The sequence below is a fragment of the Raphanus sativus genome, unplaced genomic scaffold (genome assembly GCF_000801105.2).
Source record: "Raphanus sativus cultivar WK10039 unplaced genomic scaffold, ASM80110v3 Scaffold1539, whole genome shotgun sequence".
In the NCBI taxonomy this organism is placed as follows: Eukaryota; Viridiplantae; Streptophyta; class Magnoliopsida; order Brassicales; family Brassicaceae; genus Raphanus; species Raphanus sativus.
In genome coordinates, this window is record NW_026616848.1 from 1 (window position 1) to 21357 (window position 21357).

The 21357-nt window shown below is 34.3% G+C and overlaps 4 protein-coding genes across 4 annotated transcripts; 1 reads left to right on the forward strand and 3 right to left on the reverse strand.

Annotated features, from left to right (window-relative positions):
• Nucleotides 1-5788: 5788 nt before the first annotated feature.
• LOC130504392 (homeobox-DDT domain protein RLT3-like) lies at nt 5789-12080 on the reverse strand. Its single transcript, XM_056999012.1, has 15 exons — nt 11595-12080; nt 11319-11510; nt 11165-11242; nt 10872-11079; nt 10689-10792; nt 10522-10608; nt 10281-10412; nt 10034-10174; nt 8602-8727; nt 8109-8522; nt 7498-7875; nt 6851-7420; nt 6641-6745; nt 6337-6558; nt 5789-6138 (listed from the first exon to the last, which is right to left on the reverse strand). Exons 1-14 carry the CDS (start codon nt 11904-11906, stop codon nt 6355-6357), a joined length of 3051 nt encoding a protein of 1016 aa, XP_056854992.1. The 5' UTR covers nt 11907-12080; the 3' UTR covers nt 5789-6138; nt 6337-6354.
• Nucleotides 12081-13895: 1815 nt separating this feature from the next.
• On the reverse strand, nt 13896-14835 carry LOC130504391 (uncharacterized mitochondrial protein AtMg00310-like). Its single transcript, XM_056999011.1, has 2 exons — nt 14189-14835; nt 13896-14076 (listed from the first exon to the last, which is right to left on the reverse strand). The coding sequence occupies exons 1-2, from the start codon at nt 14654-14656 to the stop codon at nt 13993-13995; spliced, it is 552 nt and encodes a 183-aa protein (XP_056854991.1). The 5' UTR covers nt 14657-14835; the 3' UTR covers nt 13896-13992.
• Nucleotides 14836-17266: 2431 nt separating this feature from the next.
• On the reverse strand, nt 17267-18181 carry LOC108820385 (uncharacterized). The gene has a single exon (XM_018593334.2). It carries the CDS (start codon nt 18179-18181, stop codon nt 17267-17269), a length of 915 nt encoding a protein of 304 aa, XP_018448836.2.
• A 293-nt stretch (nt 18182-18474) lies between these two features.
• On the forward strand, nt 18475-20526 carry LOC108823023 (zinc finger A20 and AN1 domain-containing stress-associated protein 2). The gene is made up of 3 exons (XM_018596249.2): nt 18475-18588; nt 18730-18766; nt 19661-20526. The coding sequence occupies exon 3, from the start codon at nt 19663-19665 to the stop codon at nt 20194-20196; it is 534 nt and encodes a 177-aa protein (XP_018451751.1). The 5' UTR covers nt 18475-18588; nt 18730-18766; nt 19661-19662; the 3' UTR covers nt 20197-20526.
• The last annotated feature ends 831 nt before the right edge of the window (nt 20527-21357 follow it).

Here is a 21357-nt window from a genome sequence, read left to right on the forward strand (position 1 = left end):
TTTTATATTTTCAACATTTATCATACTGAACTTACATTGTTGTATTATTTATATGAAAAATATATGTGACATAATATTTTTATATATTATATAAATGATTATTTTAATGTGACTTTTATTTTTAGTTATTACTAATAAATAATAAAATTATAATTACATGTTTAAAAATAATAATGTTTGTTAAATATTTAAAGCTATGTTTATTAATTATTTCCAAACACACACACATATATAAGAAAATAGGGGAAAAAACAATGAATAATATAAGTTAGGTTTATTAATTATTGTTGCCAATTTTTTTTATTTCGAATTCGATTTTAGAAATGTATTAATTAAACAGAATAAATAAAAAATCATAAAAAGTATCCACATTAAATAGAATTTGGTTTTGGAAATACATTAATTAAACCAAAAAAGACAAATAATTTTTAAGAAACACACATTAAATAACTGAAAAAGACAAGCATTAATATAGGAAGATTAATTAAATGCTCAGTGGCATATCATTGTAAATAATACTAAAAACTAAGGGGTATTTTTAAAGTGTACTTCTGTTTTAATAGAATACTAGATTTTGACCCGCGCTTTCAAAGCGCGGATTTATTTTGGGTGAAAACTTTAGATGATCACATTTATATAATCCGTCTTCTATATGCATTTATATAACCCATTTCATATATGTATTTTATATCCGAGTTTATTTTCGGTTAAAACTGTATTGTAAATGTATTTTTAGGTTTTTAATTTTCAATTAGATATTTTAAATATAAATCAATATAACAGTTTTATAGTTTTGATCGGTGTTTTGAAACCCGATTCGGACCTGCCGTTGAACGGGTTACCGGTTGGTAACCCAATATTTTTAGTACTGTGATTTTTTTTTAATGATAAGACAAAGTCGGTGATCATAAGTTGGAAATTTGTTTAAAGTATATTTATATTTTTCAAAATTGTTGTAAATGATAATGATTGTTGTCAAAATTAATAATTTTAGAATTAACTAAAATCTTAAAGAATAATCAGCATGCTATTATTGAATTTAAATAACTTACCAGTCTAACCAAACTCATAACGAAACCAAACGACTTCACCGAAAACTTTAATTCTGTTCGATAATATTCAACCCTATTATCATTTCGAATCAGAAAATAATCAATAGTAGATGAGATTAGATTTAGGAAAAAGCGGTTTAAAACCAAACCATTAAATAGTTTAAAAAACGACACAGTTTCAAACATGACCGGTTGGAAAATACTAAAACGATGCAGTATCAAACATGGAAATAATTACAGACCGAAGTTGAATTAGGAAACCGGCGCAGAATATCCACAATACCCTTAATGAATACAAAAAAAATACTTCTTAGTAAGGGTAAAAAGAGTAAAAATATCAATATGCTTCTGCTTTAATAGTATAGATATGTGGTGAGAAGTTACTGAATTTATTGGATTGTTATCAAAATGAAATGATTTATTCGACCCCCATGCACATTGGGGGATGTGATGGGTTTTGCTCAAGGGTGAATTTGCTCAATATTCATAAGAGGCAAAAAAATGAAGAATATAGCCATACTACAGTAATTCAAGATGGATGAGATAATTTATATAAAACATGACCAAAATCTCCAAATGCGTGCACGTAATGTTGAAATCTCAAAGATAAAATTGGCATACTATACTACACAGTATATAATATAGTCACACGAATAATTTCATTCTAAATATACTATATTTCATTTAGAATAATATGACAATTGATGTTGGTTACCAATTGATGTTGGTTACCTTTAACACAAATTCTTAACCCAAACCGTAGATCCAAACAGAGCTACCTAAACCCTAAACCCTCTTAAGCCCAAACTCTAAACCCTAAACCCAAACCACAAACCCTTAACCCAAACTCTAAACCTAAATTATAAAACAAAACCATCGCCCATAACGGCGCTATCCAAACTCTAATCTTGAAGGTCTAAACCTTAAACTCAAACCGTAGATCCTGAACCCAAAATCTAAACCCTAAACCCTAAACTCCCATAAACCTAAACTCTAAAACCTAAACCCAAACCGTAAACTCTAAACCCAAACCGTAAAACCTTAATCCAAACCCTAAACCCAAACCATTCTCCCATAACGGAGAGGAAAAATATTATAATATACTATACTATGTTTATAAATAAAATAGTAATTTATAGTGTTTACAATATATTATACATGATTATGTTAGTTGCTGGAGAAGAAAAATGAAATATCAAAGAAATTGTATATTCCTAAAAATTGTTTTAAGAAACAAGTGTTGATTATAAATTTTCAAAAAATATTGTATTCATAATAAAAATATAGATTTATCACAAATATATGAATTTTGTTATAAACATGGACTATTCTATAAATGTAATATAGAATAGAACATCCTGTTCGTTAACAATAACTTACACATTTCAAAAAAAAAATTATATCCGTTTGAAAAAATTTAAAATATGGCATATGTAAAATAAATTATATGTTTTTATTAGTATTAATATTTAGCTGAATCTAATTAATTTAAACCCCACAAATGAAACAAAACTAGAAGAGAGAGAAGAAAAGGAAAAAAAGAAAATAAGAAAACAAATTAATCAAGCTTTCTAATTGGTCAGGGACAGAAAATGTAATATTACATAAAATATACAGTATATTCTAGTTATGTTGTTACTATGTGTGTTCCCTTAATTTTTTTTTACTATGGACATGCTCCCTAGTTCCCCTTTGCTCAACACAACACGTGATGTGGTTTTCTACTCATTAAACCCTGTTTATCTTTCTTTTTTCCTCTAATTATTTTATTTTAGGGAGAATTTGCTCAATATACACAGGCCGCGTAGAGAGGAAGCCATCCAAGCCAAAGATTGAGGCATCCAAATTAATGGGGCATATTTTTCAATTTTTTTAGTATCGATAAATAAATAAAATTTGTGGGTTACTTTGTTAAAATATTAATTATTAGGCATTTTTAGTTAGAATAAGATTTGTTGCACTTATCATCCAAATTAATGGGACGTATTTTTCAAAAACTAATTATTAGTATTGATAAATAAATAAATTTATGGGTTCTTTTGTTAAAATATTACTTATTAGACATTTTTAGTTAGAATAAGATTTGTTGGACTTATGCTTATCATCCAAATTAATGGGGCATATTTTCAAAAACAAAAATTATTAGTATTGATAAATAAATAAATTTTGTGGGTTTTTTGTTAAAATATTATTTATTAGGCACTTTTAGTTAGAATAAGATTTGTTGGACTTTTCAACAATATTTATGAATTTATTAACAATTAAATATATAAGTAAATTTATATTTTATATGATAGTAGACTATGGAATTTGATTTTTCTAAAAAAAAATTTATGTTGTTTTTATACTGTTTTGTGGTCTTAATAAATTATGTATAAAGTGTTGACAAAAAAAAATTATGCACAAGGTGTTAGACAAAAAAAATTATACATACAGACATAATTTTAAATTTGGATTGGGACAATATAAGAAATTAGTCCGGCTACAAAACACTAATGGAGATGAAGTATCACTAATTTTGATATAATTAGTTAACTACCATTTATGACCCAAATTATCCGGTTATATCCTTGTCTTTAACAATTACCCAGTTTCATAAAGAGGTCGAGTTGATGACGTGAACAATTTGAGATATGGCTAAAATTTACAGCTTGCTATTCACTCTAGAAGCATTATAAAATATCCACGTCGTACTCATATTTACACGTAGTTATCGTGTTTAGTACATGTGACTATGTGTGGATAAAATAAAAATATTTTTTTCATTAAATAATCTATTCTAAATATTGTAATCCATTTCGATAACAAGTAATTAAGAATAACATAGTAAATAAGATGAATGCAGATCTTAACCTCACCCTTTCCCTCTAAGTACTAAACCCTAAACTATAGTTACTAAATCTAAAATCCAATTGTAAACCATAAACCTAAATATCAAATCTGAAAATAGTACATATATTATGTAATATTAAACTATACAATAAAAATATAATTATAGAATAGACTTAGAGTTCTAAACTAGAAAGTGGTAAAATAATTTTTTTTTGTCAAGCAATCGATGGTGATAATAATACCGATTGTACATGTATAGGTGATTAAAGCATAGTAACAAGAAATACATTCATCAATATCAATAAAAAGTAGAAATTTAAGTGTTATTCCTTTTTTGGGCAAAATTTAAGTGTTATTCCTTTTCTTACAAAGAATATAGTAATACACAAACTGTTCCATACTATTTGATTTGCTACTATTGAAAAATACGATAGATTGTTGATTTTCACAGAAATAATATATAAATACAAGAGTGAGAAGAGATTATATCTTAGCTAATATTGTAATCTTACACAATAGGTACACTAATGAAAATATACTATTCTATAATTTTTATCACCAAATATATTATAGTCGGAGAATCATCTTCTACATGTCAACACTCATTTACTGGTCCACCATCGTCACTAAACCACCAGATTTACATAATAGCCGGAGTATCCGTTGATGAAAGTATAAAATCACTTAAAATTTTTAAAAATTATTTTATAGATGTTAATATCCGTTCATGAGTTTCAAAATTTTATCTTCATTTATAAAATTTTCTACCAAACATAATTTTTTTTTCTCTTATTTTAATCCAAAAAATCAAATTATACAAAAGAATTTACAAAAATATATATGCAGATTTAAGATGAAAACTCAACTATTGCAATAAATAAAATTGATCAAATATAATTAAGTAGAATCAAGAGTGATTGTGTTTTGGGTTCGAAGAAATATATGTAACTCAATATAACCCATAAAATAAATAATTTAAACTATCTAATTTTTTTATTCTCAAAATAAAAGTGTAAATGCAAGAAAAAAATTAATCAAAATTTTAATTTTTTCAGCACAAAATTACTATGGCTAAATTTGGGGAAGTAAATACAATTTGATATATATACAAGTAATAGCCAAATACACTAGATGTTATATATCCAATTATATGTGTGATTAAAATAATATAATATTATTTAAAATAATCATAAATATAAATAAAATAATTAAACTAAAATTAGAATTAGAATATTAATAATTTTACTATATATTTATTTTTTAAATTTTTATCCGTGTTCATGCACGAAAAACCATCTAGTTGTAGATATAATTTTAAAAAACTTTTATATAAAAATATTACATTATGAATTTTAGTCGTTTTAATAGTGAATGATATTATTTTTTCCAAAGTGAAAAGCACTTTTAGAAAATAAAATAGGATAATTAACCAATATTATGATTTTATTTAAGAAGTTACTTTTATAAGTTTCGCGATCATATTGATTTTTAGATGATTAATTACAATAGTAACCTTAATAAAAAATATATTTAATTATCAATATTAGATGTTTTAAAATTTTAGTTTCCTTTTTACTTTATAATTTTGGTGACTAACTTTGTGGTTTGCATATTTGATGACCATTCAAATTCATATTCCAAAATCCATATATTGTTTTTTTCTCTTTTTTACTTTACCTGAATTATTTACTGCCTTAAGTAAATTTGTAACATGCTCATGAAAGTTCAAAATTTGATAGCATAAATATTTTTTTCAGTCGACGAATACATTATTCAGGTGATAACATTAGTTTGTAACATGCTTTTTTTTATGGTAGTTAAAAAAAATACAAAACAACGTAATAAATATATAAAATATGAAATTATGAATAATATGTTTGCGCACATAAACAAAACACACATAATTGTAGAAAATGTTTGTACGGATCGAACTCTAGATATATTGTTAGATCACCACATAACACAGTGATGATCGATTTATTTTACACAAAACAAACCCCAAAATGCTCACCAGCACATAAAACTACGTTTTTCCCATACAATGAAAAAAAGATTTTAGCAAACAGAACAATTTGAAACCGAATTTGATCCTGCCTGCTACTTCCTAGAATGTCTATACACATATCTTTATCAAAAAAAAAACACTTAATGCAGGAACAAAACATCTGTTCTCTATACATAGTTTCCTCCTGCGTGTATCCCCTTCCGCGATTTCTAGATGAGAGCTACAACTACTGCTTATACGTTCGCCTACCTGAAAGAAAAAAGGGTTCAAAAACAGCATCAGGAAATCAAGTAGGACATAATTAACTGAAAACAAGCTATGTTAAATTATTAGATGACCAAAATATGAAATGCGGAAGTGGTTGGTCTCAAGATGAAACAGAAAACGAGCTAGACAAGAGAAACTTTAGTACTAACAGATGATGATGATAGAGAAGTAACATCATACTTGTTATTTCTGGCCCTGTTACAATCGATTCCCTCCAGGTTGAGCTTTTTCCACCACATAAGGAGCAATCAAGGTATCCAGTTTTACCAACCAGAGAGCAATCGCAGAAGTTGTTCGAGGCATAGAAGGGAAGCTAGTTATAATTTCTCCCATTAATGCGTTTTCCTCACCAAAGTGCCATAACCAATCTTCATTGATTGCCCCAACAAAGTCGCCAATCACCTTCAGCAACACGAAATAGTTAGAGAACAATCAATTTGGACTACCAATAGGGAAAAAGGAACTTGCATAATAAAATGAAAACCTGCGTAATTTCAGACAAAGTTGAGCTTCGTCGAAGCCTTTTGGCCCATAACCTATGAGCTGACTTTTTCCATGCACCAATCAAGGAATCTTCAGGCATTGCAGACTGAAAAATGATGTTATTAACACAAAACCAAGAAAGGTTTCAGGCTTCTTTAAGACAAAAGAAAGGGAAAATAGTAAAAAGGCAAAAGAAAGACTATCGACAGACCTCAATGGCATACACTGCAGCCTTTAGTGATTGCAACTGGGAAGATAGAACTTTATGATCCGGAAATGAATCACTACTCTCTTCATTCTTCCTACTGCATGTGGCTGCATGAATCGCATATCTTTCTTCAAGATCTACATCAAGCTCAAAGGTACCATGGCAAATCTTACAGTGCTTCTCATCTCTCCAATACAAATCATGACAACTCTTACACCTAGTAAGTGAGTCAAGGTAGGATCTTCGGCTGTGTTTAACAGCATTGAGATTAAGATAATAATTATCCCATATCCATTCATCAAACTCCTGAACAAGGCGGCTTTTCTCCCTCTTACTTCCCATCTCAAATACTATAGCTGCTTGTTGTTGATCATTGGCAATCTCATTCAGACATAGGTTGTTGTTGTCTATATCAGAAACCGGTGAAGAAGAAGAACTGTCCTCTCTGACTAAATGATCAATTCTTCTTAACATAGCTTGACAGAGAAAACTTTCTCGTTTCTCCAATGACTCAATAAGCCGAGCTTCCCGTCTACCCCTATCGTCCAACACTGACAACAGTGCCCGTAAAGCCTGCACCCAAGTAAAAGTTTTAGGCACAGAATCATACAATACTTGCAATACAGGGGTTTTCATTTAATTGACATCACCTCCTTGTGGCTGATAACTTCCCAGTGACCATCTTCAGAAGATTCAAAGTAGACACACCTATGACCAGGGTCATTCGGATTGCATGGGCCTAAGAAAAGCCAGTACCTGTTGAGCCTACGGTCAGAACCAAGGTATACAGATTGCATAGGGTGAACATTATCTCCAGCGAGCTTTGTAAAAGCCCCCACAATTGATGATGAATCAACTGGCTGAGAATCAGACGATTTAGAAGATAGCTCTTCGATTCGCTCTCCTCCATGGACCCATGATACGCGTGGATAACTGTACTGATTAGAAGAGGATGCTCTCTTGATTTTTCCACCAGAACCATGACTGTAGATACTAGGGACACAGTCAACCATAGCTCTGGGTAAATCCTGTGGTACAAGATCAAAGTTAGCACACAGCACCAAAGACAGTTGTGATAAAAACTATAAAATAAAAATAAGAAAAATCTATGTGTTGCCAAGAAGTGTAACTTTCTCAACTCTCGCATATGAGAAGGGGGTCAGTTTTTAAGTTATATACAGAAACAAATCTCACACTCATGTTATGAAAGTTATTCAGCACTTTAAGAGTTGGTAGAAATATATGTGTTCTAGTTAGTTACCTCAATTCTAATAGTGGAACCAGAACTAAGAAGATCAATCAAAGCCATGAAAACATCTAACTTCTCTTCAATGCTTAAGTCTGAATATTCCCCCTCCATTAGCCCCAACAGCCACGGTTCTCCAGGATGGCTTTCATCAATCTCACTGCATACTTCCAACATCTTCCGCCTTTTCCTACACTTAGCCTTTCGAATTTCTGAAACACGCTCGATCTCATCACCAGATTCATCATCATCAACACTTCCAGACTCCTCGCCCGAATCAGAGTCATGGTCCTCAGAGAAACAATTAACACGTACACGATATGTAGATTCAGATATTTTTTCGAATATTGTAATATCACTTGCCAGCGTTGAACATATTGAACGCTCTCGTTCTTCTGATGATGCAGTTGCAAGATTCAGCGCAGCAACCTAACATTAACCAGCAGAGCCTATTCTATTAGATATAATCTAGGATTTCAGAAAGCAGGAGAACAGTACAAAAAAATACCTCTGCTGCAGCACTAGCTAACTCGGATATTTTCAAGCCATTTTTGCCTTGCTCGTTAAGCACTCTAAATAATTCACCCTTTAATGTTCCAAGACGGAGGCCATACTTTTTCATGAGTCTCCTTTCCTACAGGAAGAAGAAGAAAGGTAACATCAACCAATAACGCGTCAGAAAATAAAAAATAAAACCCATATAAACGACATAGAACATGCACAGGAGAATGTATAGAAAAAGAGAATATTGAGCAAGAACCTTCAGTATCCAGATGCTAACTAACCCTAATAAACAAAACATGCTAGTATATGAACTAACTTTAATACGAACTAGATCTTGACCCGTGCGCCCGCACGGGTAGTAATTTTCTATTTTAATTTTTTTTATTTATACTAAATGATGTATCTTATTATATTTGATCGTTTTACATTGACTAAGCTAGAGGTTGATATTTGGATACTCACTCGAATTGGATTAAAATCTATTCAGATTTGAGTTTTTTGAGTTTAAAGATTCCAGCTGTATTCGGTTGTTTATAAATTTTGGTCCCGGTTTGATGCGGATCTTTACAGGTTTGGATAACCCGTTTAAATTGTTTTTGAATTTTAAAAATTTATATATACTTTAAATTTTCCTGAATCTAAAAATAAAAATAATATAACATATAAAAATAATATATCATATAAATTTGAATAATATAAATCCGCTTGGATATTTATCCAGTTTTGGTTCAAATTTGGTGATACTTTCTCGTTCAGATTTTTTAAATGAAGAGTTGATATTTTAATTTCAATTAATTGTTTGTCCAATAAAAAGTACTTTTTAAGCTGATAAAAATATATATTTTTGACATTGATTTAATGGAAAAGTGAATGAAGTGTATTTAAATCAAATTTAATTTAGGAAAACAAATTAATATTTACCGAATATTTAACATGTAATTTTTGCTTAATATATTGGAAAGTGATTTAGTGAACAATGAGAATATGGAAATCTATTCTTAGAATATTTGGTTAAAAAAGATTCTTTCAATCACGTTTAAAAAATATCAATTTAGATATTTTTATAATCACGTTTAAAAATATCAGTTTAGATATTTGGTAAGATTTCATAATCTTAGTTTAAATAATTTTGATACATTAGACGAAAAATCTGTTAAAATAACTCAGTTTAAATAAGGAAATTAAATTTGGATAGTTTAGAAATATAATTAAATGATAAAAAATCTAGTGGCATAGACTTTTAATTATTTAGGAAAACTAAGGGTTAATTCTAATTTGTACTTCACTTTTAATAGATTAAGATGAAAAGGACAAGAGAAGTAGTAGAGCATTTTCAGGCATTTATGTAATGAACTATATTTTCGATCTTGCAAGCCAATCAAATAGATTAGACAGATAGTGTTTCAACGAATCAAAAGAGTGCACGAAATCAGCACCTTACTTAGTTCCTCTGATTGAACAGCCCGCTTTACTGAACCAAAACCAGCTGCAACCAAAATCTGACGCAATATCTCCGCCCATGTAAGAGAATTTAATGAATCCTTCCACATATCAAGAATAAGATTTTGGCTCTCCACCTAAAGAAAATCACATCATTGGAGAATATCAAAACCTGTCTCTCAATATAAGAAAAACAAACTAGATATCGGAAGTATGCCAAGTGAGAAAAATAGCTGGGCATACCGACTGTAGCAGGGCTAGAAACTTGCATGATATAGTCAAGGATGAAAAAGATCCTCTTTGCAGCTCGGTTTCAACATCAAGCAGAAGCAACTTGAGCAGGGAAAGATGAATTTTACCAAGGAGCAAGGAGTCCTGAAGCATAGAAAGAGGAAATGATATTTTAAGAAAAAGTGAACGGGATGTGGAAACAATTTCCTAAGAGATTGACCATTTTGTTTGCAAATAAAGAGAGACCAACCACCTTATGATGAAATGCGCGTGTGAACTGGTCAATTGTGAAGGGACATATATCAAAAGTTACTGAATAAGTATACAGGAAATGGACAACCTGTCAACATATATACGTACTAGAGGTCAGTTCCAAGGCAAGAAATGGTAATTATTAAGAAATAACCACCAAGTGCACACCTTAAAAAGTTTCTTGACAGACTCTGGAGAAGAGTTCCATGGATGCAAAGCAAAAGGCAGCCTCATGCCAACAGAATTTGGGGGAAACTTGGGCAACAAATGATCTGGAAACAAAAAAACAGATGTAACAAAAGGTACTTGAACGAACGAGAAAAGTCTCTCACTCTCTCTCAGAATACATACCTTTGCAAAGAAAACAAGATCCACTACTAGTAGCACTAGTATGGTGGCATGAACAAGTTAACGGAGGATTGACAAGTCCTTCCTGTCGCTCCAAATCCTCGTCATCAACAAGTATCGAAATTGTTTGACAGGTTTCTTTAAATACCTCCCCAAGCTCACATTTTTCATCAAATGCTGCCGTCTCATCTTTGTTTAATTCGGTGGTGGTCTGCAGAACATTAGTGTCAAAAATCAAATCTTTGTTGGCTATATTGAAACAAGAGTTCCAAGAAGAAGAAGAGATCAAAAGCTACCTCTATATTTATAGAATTCCTCTTCTTTTCCGGCGACTTCTTATTCTTATTCTTATTCTTCTGCAACAGTTTCTGCTTCTGAAGAAAGCAAACAAAAAAAAATGCAGTTAACAAAAAAAAGAAGATAAATTAGGTAAAACAACCAATAGAGTACCAGGATTGATGCTAATTGTGATTTGTTGTTGTTCTTCTTCTTCTTCGGTGATGAGGTTTGAGCAGCTAATGTTGGTGCTCTATCGTGACTATTAGGATTCATAACCCGCCATGCTGTCATCAAACCCTTGCCAATACCGTATTGTTTCTTCTTTACAACAACGCCGCAATCCTGATCCTCACTCGTGGAAACCTAAAAGCAAAGATCAATCGAAGACTAACTAACTAACTAACTAACTAAGTTAGGGTTATGAAAGAGGATTGATTCGACTAATACCTTTCTCTTTCTTGCCACGCTTTCTTCTTCTCCTTTCTGTTGAAGAATTGTAGTACCTTTGCTGCGGCGGGGTGATGGAAGATGGTCGAATTGGAAACCAAGTGAAGGACCATCCTTTCTAAAAACCTTTGCCAAAATGTACTGTGAGCTCAACAGCTTCTGACGACAACTGATCTTCTCAATCGGCTGAGGAGGAATCTTGGCTACTCTCGCCGCCGCCGCCGCCAGGGATTTCGATTTCGTCCTACTTGTTCTTCTTCCTACTTCATCCATTTCCTGAGGAGGAGTCGGATTCATTTTCTCTGCGTTCATCACATATATAATCTGGAACTACGCGGTAGAGGACCTCCCGCCGATTTTGGATCGGCTGAGAGTGTTTTGAGAAAAAAAAATAAAAACCCTTGAAAAACCCCTTTAGGATTTTGAGATTTGTATAAACCCTTGCAGGAAAAAGAATTATGAAGTAAGATGGTGAGCAAAATGAACGGCTGTGTAGGGTTTTAGGTTTCGGAGGAGATGAAATGCGCTAAAAGACTCTTTCACCCTTCATTTAACTTCTTCTTTTCTTAAAAAAAAACAAAATATCACACATTTGATGTCATGATTTTTTTTTCTAAACTAAAAAGGGTTAAACCCGGATCTATTAAAGACACAGACCTAACTCCCGGATAAATGTACAGCCCACGGATAGATTTTCTCCTGGGCATTCAAATGAGTCGAAAGTAATGAGCTTTATTGGGTTTTAATTCCCTCAAGCGCCACTAGGCCACCACCACTGGTTTTGATGTCATGATTTTCCAGTCTGAATTTTCAGTTTTCAGAAAAAAAAAGTCACTTTATTTACCGTCTAGTCTTACGGTTTTCAAAATTTACATTCCAATTAATCTATGTTTAATTTCTGTATGTATTCAATTTAGCATTTGATGTGATTTGATTTTTAATGGAGTTTTAGATGATTTTAATAAGTTGCAGAGATTTAGGTGATTTTTGTTAAACTACTTTAGAATATCACCTAAAACACCTCAAAAAACTCCACCCAAACACCCTAAAATCACCTCAAAACTTTAAAATCCCACAACTTAAAATATTTTCAATAACAGTGGATTTCAGAGTACTTTACGAAATGTCAAGTTCAATAACAGTGGATTTTAAATGAGTTTTTAAAATTCATGTTTGAATAACAGTGGATTTGTCATTTTAATACAAATCACCTGAAACTCTCAGTTGAATACATCCCCCTTAATTTATTTATCTTTTAAAATAATTAGATAAAAAATTAATATTATGTTTAGTTAGATATTTTAAAAACATCTAACAATACTTTTTTTTTTGTCAACTGTTTCATTCATTAAAATCTTGAAGATTACAATGATTCAGAGCCAAGATATTACATATTGTTGAGTATTTATCCTAGCTCTTTTTGCTAACTGATCAACATATTCAACAAAGTTTCTAGGTACATATTTGAATGTGAAGTTGTTTGTGCTGGCTAAATTGAGAATATCTTGGATGATGATTGATGCTTCATTCCATGTATTCCTATTCATCTCTTCTTTCATCATCTTGAACAGTTGAGCACAATCCCCTAGAAACATAACGTTCTTGTAGCTTAGAGCGTTTAGTTGTTGAACAGCAAGCAGAGTAGCCATCGCTTCAGCTTGTAGTGCTGACTCTGTTGGTGGGATTGCTGAACTACCTTGGATGAGTAGAGTGCCTTCTTTGCTGTATAAGGACCACCCTATTTCAGCTGGTTCAGTGGAAGATTTCCAAGATGCATCAGCAATGCAGTAGTGCATTGTATTCTCCTTTATGATGTCGTTTATGGAAGTAGGTTGAGGTGGGCGATTAGTTTGAGTTGGAGGCTCGTTAAATTTGACAGCTTCATCCCACGCTTGTTTATCCATCATAGCTGCGTTGATTGTATGGGTTATGTGCTCCCTTTTGTTCTGAAACAGCAGCTTGTTTCTCATTTTCCATATACGCCATCCAAGGAACAATGCTAGATTGTTCTTTGATTCCTCCATTTTTTGTTGTAAAAGTACCTGTACAAATGATAGAAGATCATGAGCAGTATCTAATTTCTCAGTCAAATCTGTATGGGATAGTGTCCATATCTCTCTGGTCACAGGACACTTGAACAGCATATGAGTTAGAGTTTCTAGATATTCCCCACACAGTTGACAGTCTAAAGGTACTTTACATCCTCTTCTTCTTAATGTTTCAGCTACTGGTAAACCATTATGTAGCAGTTTCCACCAAAATATTTTAATTTTTGGTGGGATACTGCATTTCCATAGTTTTTGTAATAGCTGATTTCTAATTTGTATTTGGGAAGGGGAATGAACCTGATTGTGGTCATTGTGTTGTGTCTCCATAAATGATTCCCCTTGCTCGTTATCTATTTGTCTTTGGAGGTGATAATCAGATTTGACCGAGTAAGAGCCCGTCTTGCTATATCTCCAATAAAGCTTGTCTTCTGAACCTGTTATACTCGGTCTTAGACGCATGATTCTATGAACATCTTCATCGTAGAACAGTCTATTTAAGAGAGAGAGGTTCCATATTTTAGTATTAGGAATGAAAAGCTTTTGTACCGTAAGGTTGAGGAGGGTTGTTTCACCAGGTCCCTTGGGGGTAGTAGAGTTTCCTCCTAGCAGCCAACTGTCTTTCCAAACTCTGATATGTGCTCCATTTCCTAGTGCCCAATGCATTCCTTTACGGACTAAAGGCTGAGTTTGGATTATGCTCCTCCATGCGAGGCTTGATGACTGATAGCTTCGTGCCTCCAAGAAATCTGTGTTTCTGAAATATTTTGCTTTGTAAACTCTAGCTAATAGAGAAGATGGATGGGTTATAAGTCTCCAAGCTTGCTTTGCAAGTAGAGCTTTATTAAAGGCTTGCATATCTCTAAATCCCAAACTACCTTCTTTTTTAGATAGAGTTACCTTATTCCAAGCTATCCAAGGTATAGAGTGCCGGTCTTGACTTGTGGACCACCAGAAATTTCTCATCGCCTTTGTTATCTCCTGTATCAATATTTTAGGGAGCATAAAACAAGACATTGTGTATGTTGGTAAGGCTGTGATGACTGCTTTTAGGAGGATCTCTTTCCCTGCTGGAGACAAAAATTTGGTGTACCAGCTATCTAGCTTATTTCTAATTCTTTCTGTGATGTATTGAAAGACTTCTTTACGCCTTCTACCAATATGGTCAGGAAGCCCTAGATATTTACCAAAACCTTCTATTTTGTGATACCAAATAGCTTTGTTATATTTACTTGCAATGTGGAAGGAGTACCTTTTGCAAAAGTAATCGCGGATTTGTTGTAGTTGATCTCCTGCCCTGAAGCTTCTTGGTATACTTGGAGGATTCTGGACAGGTTGCGGCTCTCTTTCTCATTTTCTTGGCAGAATATTAAGGAATCATCTGCGAATAGTAAATGAGAGATTGCAGGACCATTTCGAGAAGCTTTAAAACCATGGATCATATGGCTCTGAATATTCTGTTTGATTAACCTTGAGAGACCTTCAACGCATAAGATATATAAATAAGGGGAAATGGGATCACCTTGTCTGAGTCCTCTACTTGGGAATATTGTTTTTGTCGGTTCCCCATTGACCAGCACTGAGTAGGTTACAGTGGTTATACACTTCATGATCCATGCTCTCCATTGATCACAAAATCCCATCTTTTTCATTAATGCATCTATAAAGCACCATTCAACTTTGTCAAAAGCTTTTGAAATGTCCAATTTCAAAGCCATATACTTGTTTTTGAAATTTTTAGTGTGTAGAGAATGCAGTAATTCGTGGGCTATAAGTACGTTATCAGTGATCAATCTCTCAGGAATGAAAGCAAATTGGTTTTCGGATATCAGTTTGTGAAGCCATGGTTTTAATCTCTCAGCTAACACCTTAGATATTTTCTTATATGCCACGTTAGCCAGACTGATGGGTCTAGATTCCTTGATGGAAGTCGGGTTTTCAATCTTAGGGATTAAGCATATGTGAGTATGATTAATTCTAGGGTCTAGCTGATTTTTCTCGAAAAAAAGTTTAACAAATGAGATGACACCTGGTTTAATGGCTTCCCAATGATGTCTGAAAAAGCTTGGTGACATGCCGTCAGGTCCTGGTGCCTTCTCCGGGTTCATCTTGAATACCGCTGCTTTGATTTCTTCCTCTGTCACTGGGGAGGTGAGCTTCATGTTGATGTCTGCTGTTACTGTTTCAGGAATACCAGCCATTAAAGAGTTGTCAATGCTATTTCCATTGGCCGCAAATAATTTTGTGAAGTAGTTGTGAATATGAGTATGAATATCCTTGTCTTTAGACAGAGACTTCCCTTGATCGTCTTGAAGGTGAGTGATTCTGTTGTAGTGTCTTCTCTGCCTTGTCTTGTTGTGAAAGAACTTTGTGTTCTTATCACCCAGTTGAAGCCACAGAACTCTACTCTTCGTTCTCCAGTATTCCTCTTCTAATATGTATTGTAGCTGGAGTTGTATCTTCAATCCTGATAGATAAGCATAATCAATAGAAGGCGCATCATAAGCTAGCTGGATTTTATTTTTCAGTTCTCGAATAAGCTTTCCTGAGTTTGTAGAGTGCTTGCTTCTCCATTTGGATAGAGCTTTCCTGCATTGCTTTATAATATGATGCATATCACCAGCAGCTAGGTTGGTTGATTCTTGAGTGCATGCCTGTTTTATTGTCTAAAAAATCCCACGATAAAGTCTCTATCTGCTATCATATTTAAATAAGTTAGATTTCTTCCACTTATCTCTTTCGGTATTGAGCAGTAAAGGTCTATGATCAGAGCCAATCCAGGGTAAAAGGGATACCGAAGACATGGGATAAATATCTAACCAGTCACAGTTTGCAATAGCTCTATCCAACTTTGACATTATAGTATAACTGGACCTCTTTCCATACCAAGAATATTTCCCTCCCACGGTTTTTATGTCGTTCATTCCTAAGGTAGTAAGCATGCGTCTAAACAGAGAGTATGAGCTTACTGACCTTATGATACCACCTTGTTTTTCTTCACCTCCTTTAATGTCGTTGAAATCACCTATCATCAAACGGGGCTTACCCTGCAAAAATTCTGCATTCTCAGATTCAATTATATTCAACCATTGCATCTGCCTATACTTGGTAACTGGGTTTCCATATATATAAGATAACCAAAAGGTTTTAGAGCCATCTTCTACACACATATTGGTATGATACAGAGTAGGATCATTCAAAAAAGATACCTTGATCCTATCATTCCAAAAAGTGGCGGCGCCCCCACTACTACCACAAGCTGGTACTATTTTTACATTCCCATATCCTAGTTCAGTAGCTAAGCTTTCTACAAGTCTATTTACATTCTTGGTTTCTACTAGAAGCATTATATCAGGATTATACTGTTTCCTGATATCTTTGAGGTGCGGAATTGTCAAGGGGCTTCCTAAACCTTGACAATTCCAGTGTAATAGCCTCATGGATGGTCGTGCGGTTTAAGGAGAACCGCCGAACCGTAGTTTGGTTGTTCTATCTCAAGCCGCTTTGTTGGTGTTGCTTCCACATCTTCTTCATCTTCAGGTGTTTTTCTCTTAGTTCCTTGCTCTCCTCTAGCTTCAGTCGGGTTTGCTTGTGGTGTAGTTTGTATTGTGATAGTTTCCTGCTGCGTTAAGAATCCCACTGCTGCTTGTGCTTCTTGTGTTGGCTCCAGTTGCATAGAGATCGCCACTCCAGATGATTCGCCAACCTCCTTAAGGTATTATACTTTCCAATAACAGCTTTTCTTTCTTCAGCAGTTGTATACGGGTTGGTACCTTTGTCCATCAGTTCATACTGACTCTGCTTCATCTTAGGGAACTCCTGACACAGCTCATACTCGTGTCTGAGACTACCACATAAGGTACAAAATTTTTGCAGACCCATATAACGGAACTCGAGTTGCACAGGAGGTTGATCTTTTATGATATCAATCGTCCTTGCTAGTGTGATCTCATTATCAACATCAAAGAGGACTTTCACTGAGACTCGAGCCGGTCTGTTTGATGTAGGTTCTACAATAGTGACTTCTTCAACATGACCGAGCTTTGATCCAAGATCCTCCACAATGCTGTGACGACGGTAAGTATCAGGTAGCCCGAGTATGCGGATCTTGAAAGGGATGTACTTTAAGAAAGATGGGCTTCCTTTGTTGCTCCAACGATCTATGGCCACCAACCATCCTCTGTAAGTGTAGGGCTGGTTTCCTAAAACCATAAGGAGATGATGCTCTGTTTTGAAGTAGAAGTTAACAGTCTCATCATCATTGATTTGACTTTCCACTTTACCAACCAGTTGCCATGTCTTTGGTAGAGAGATTTTTAATCCAGGTGCGTTTCGATGATCTGGGTTGAGACCTTTTGCCACCAGACAGAGCTTATGGTCCTTCTCGAAGCTTGCTTGAGTTTCTTCTCGGGTTGACCATCTCGGCTTGTCTGCCCCCAACTTCAATTCCTGCATCGCTCTCCAAATCGTCTTCATCTGGTCTTGCTGGTGGTAGATCTGATGGCTCAGATCATGCTCTTGATCTTGTTCCTCGGATTGCATGTTGAGATTTCGATCTGGATTAGGAAGCAAGATAGAATGAGTCGGTTTCAATAGTTCTCCAGAAGTATCTAGAAATCGCCTAGCAAAGAGAGAGAAAAGTCTGATATCAGCTAACCATACTTTGAATCTCAAAAAGATGAAAAAGAAAACGGAAATTTGAAATAAGTAAAGAGAGAAAAAAATCAAAAGAAGCAGCGAATAAGATACGTACACGTGTAGCCGACTCTTAACACAAACGGTGTGAATGAAATATAAAAAACATCTCTTACAAAAAAAAATATCGAAGATTAGAAAAGCCCGAAAAGCCGAAACCTTTTTTTCCTCTCGTCTCTAACCTCTCCTCTCTCAGCTTCTGCTGGATCTCTCCAGCAGAGACGAACCAATCCTTCTTCGGAGAGATTCGCACGGTAAATTGTTCTTCTCTTCCTTTCTATTTTGATTTGATATTGTTTCATATCGGTTCTGGGTCTCGATTTTTCGATTTCCCCCTTTTGTGTTCTGTCGACTTATGGTGATGTGTTTTGTCTCTTTTTTTCCAATTGAATTAGGGACTGATTGATCGATCAAGGCTTCTCGGGCTATCAGGTGAATAGCTTTTTTTTGTTATTTGATTTTCTAGTTTTATATTTAGGGTTCACTTTTTAAGCTTTAAGTTTATTACTTTGCATGTTGAATTGAAGTGAGATTAGGCTATGTGGGTTCTGTATGCTTTCAAGATTTGAAATGATTTTGCTATGAAAGTCCTCAGCTTTTAAACTGATATCAAACGTTAACTTCTGATGTGGAAGGCTATATTCTTGTACTTTTCGTTTCTACTAGAAGAAAGCTAGTGTTGGATGGAAGTGAGATTAGGCCTATTAGGATTAGGCTATGTGGTTTCGAAATTTGAAAATCATTTGCTATGAAAGTCCTCAGCTTTTATGCTGATTCCAAAGGTTCATTTCTAACAAGGAAGGTAGTGTTGGATGGAAATTAGATTGAACTATGTGGGTTTCGTATGTTTAAAAAATTTGCTGATAAAGTTCCTAGCTTTTGTGCTGATAGAGAAGGCTAATTTCTGACATTTCATTTCTGGGAAGAGATAATTTACATTTCTATTTATCGAATATCAGGTGGAATGATACCCCTGATATTGCAGTGTAGCTTAGATATTTTGCAGTCTGGTTGCATATCTTGTAGTTTAGGAGTATTTGTTTGTGCTTTAGGTTTTTAATGTTAGCACAACTAATAGTTTCTAGGCTTGTTTCACTCAGTTTTCCACATCTTAATCCATTAGAAGGGTTCCATAAGATGTTGGTAATAGGTTATGAGATTGTGTATAATGGTAGTCTATGTTGAAAACAACATCTTCGTTTGCTTATGGTTATAAGGACTGTGCTGTTTTTATCTGAGACGTTAGTGAATTTAGTTATTGTGGTGCTAGAAAAATGTCTTTTTCATACTTGAGAAACTGAGGTAGATGGCTGTTTTGAATTGCAGAAATGGACCACGACAAGACAGGATGCCAAAGCCCACCTGAAGGTCCCAAGCTTTGCATCAACAACTGCGGTTTCTTCGGAAGCGCTGCCACAATGAACATGTGTTCCAAGTGTCACAAGACCATCCTCTTTCAACAGGAACAGGGGGCTAAGTTTGCATCTGCAGTGTCTGGTTCTTCATCATCATCCAGCAACATCTTAAAGGAAACCTTTGCCGCTGCGCTGGTTGATCCTGAAACCAAATCCGTTGAGCCGGTGGTTGTATCTGTGCAGCCATCCTCTGTTCAAGTTCCCGCAGAGGTAGTAGCTCCAGAAGCAGCAGCTGCAGCGAAACCGAAGCAAGGACCAAGCCGATGTACTACTTGCAACAAACGGGTTGGTCTGACTGGATTCAAATGTCGCTGTGGTGACCTCTTCTGCGGGACGCACCGCTATGCAGACATACATAACTGCTCCTTCAATTACCATGCCGCTGCGCAAGAAGCTATAGCTAAAGCAAACCCGGTTGTGAAGGCAGAGAAGCTTGACAAAATCTGAAACTCAAACACCAAAGTTTCCTTCGTCCTGTCTGCGTCTGGTTCAAGGTGTGTCGCATGTTAAAAAGGCTTTTTATATATATATATGGTCGAAGAACGAAAGCGTGTGTTTATCTTTAGTTTCTCTCTGCAATATTTGTGGTGTGGAACATTCTATTATCTGTGGTTTGAAGCAGAGAAGTGTGCTCTTAAAGAATATGCTTTGATGTGTTTCTCTTTCTTATGATTTATGAGCACTGTGTTTGTTTATGTTTCATCATTTGGGTCTGTATCATATTGAGATTGTATCTTTAGTTATTTGTTTTACTTAAAAGCTTATGGTTGTTCTTCAGTGGAGGTTTTGGGTCAGGCTCTCGTTCATTTTTCATTTTTTTTTTGAGCAACCGTTCATTTTCATTTATATCTGTTTTGTGGGTAATGGAACTGCTATGAACTCATGAACTTTAACATCTGGCTCGGTGAAGAGTGACGAGCTAGCTTTCCCCTGTTATGATGACCAATGTGCGTAATTGGATAGACCGGTTCACCCTCCCAAAACTACTGACCCAAAAACTAGTAATTTGTCACCCCACCCGTGCACTGTAGTGTGTGATAATTCCTTATTATTTTGTCTGAAGTCCAAGTAATCAAGTGAGCAGTGGTCGTGATTGGATAGTCAGGTTTGTAGAAAGTTGATATCATTGCCCGTGAAACCAGAACAACCGTACCGATACATCATCCAAGTGATGATCTAACATGTGTGTTTGCAGACAAAACGAAAATTAGAGGAAAATAAAGATGATAGTATGTCTTGTCTTATTGAGACAACAATTAAATTTGATAAAGAATGGATAGCAGCTCTATTGAAGTTACTGGAGTTTACTTTGAGTTCATCGTTAGGGATAAACCGATACCTAGATTAGATATTAGAAGATCTGTGATTGCTTGCATTGTCTTGGAAGACATATCGGGAGGGAGCTCGTTGAGTGTACTTTCGAGTCACACCAGTTCCTAACAAACATGTCACTGCTTTGAATGAAACACCCAAAAAGCTTATTGACTGAAACTGTGAAGTTTACATAAGTAATGTCTTATGCGCGACACAAAATACGTAATACACATATTCATTAGAAAGATAACCAAAGTTCTAGTAGAGGTTGTTAGGCACTGTGCCCCTTGATTG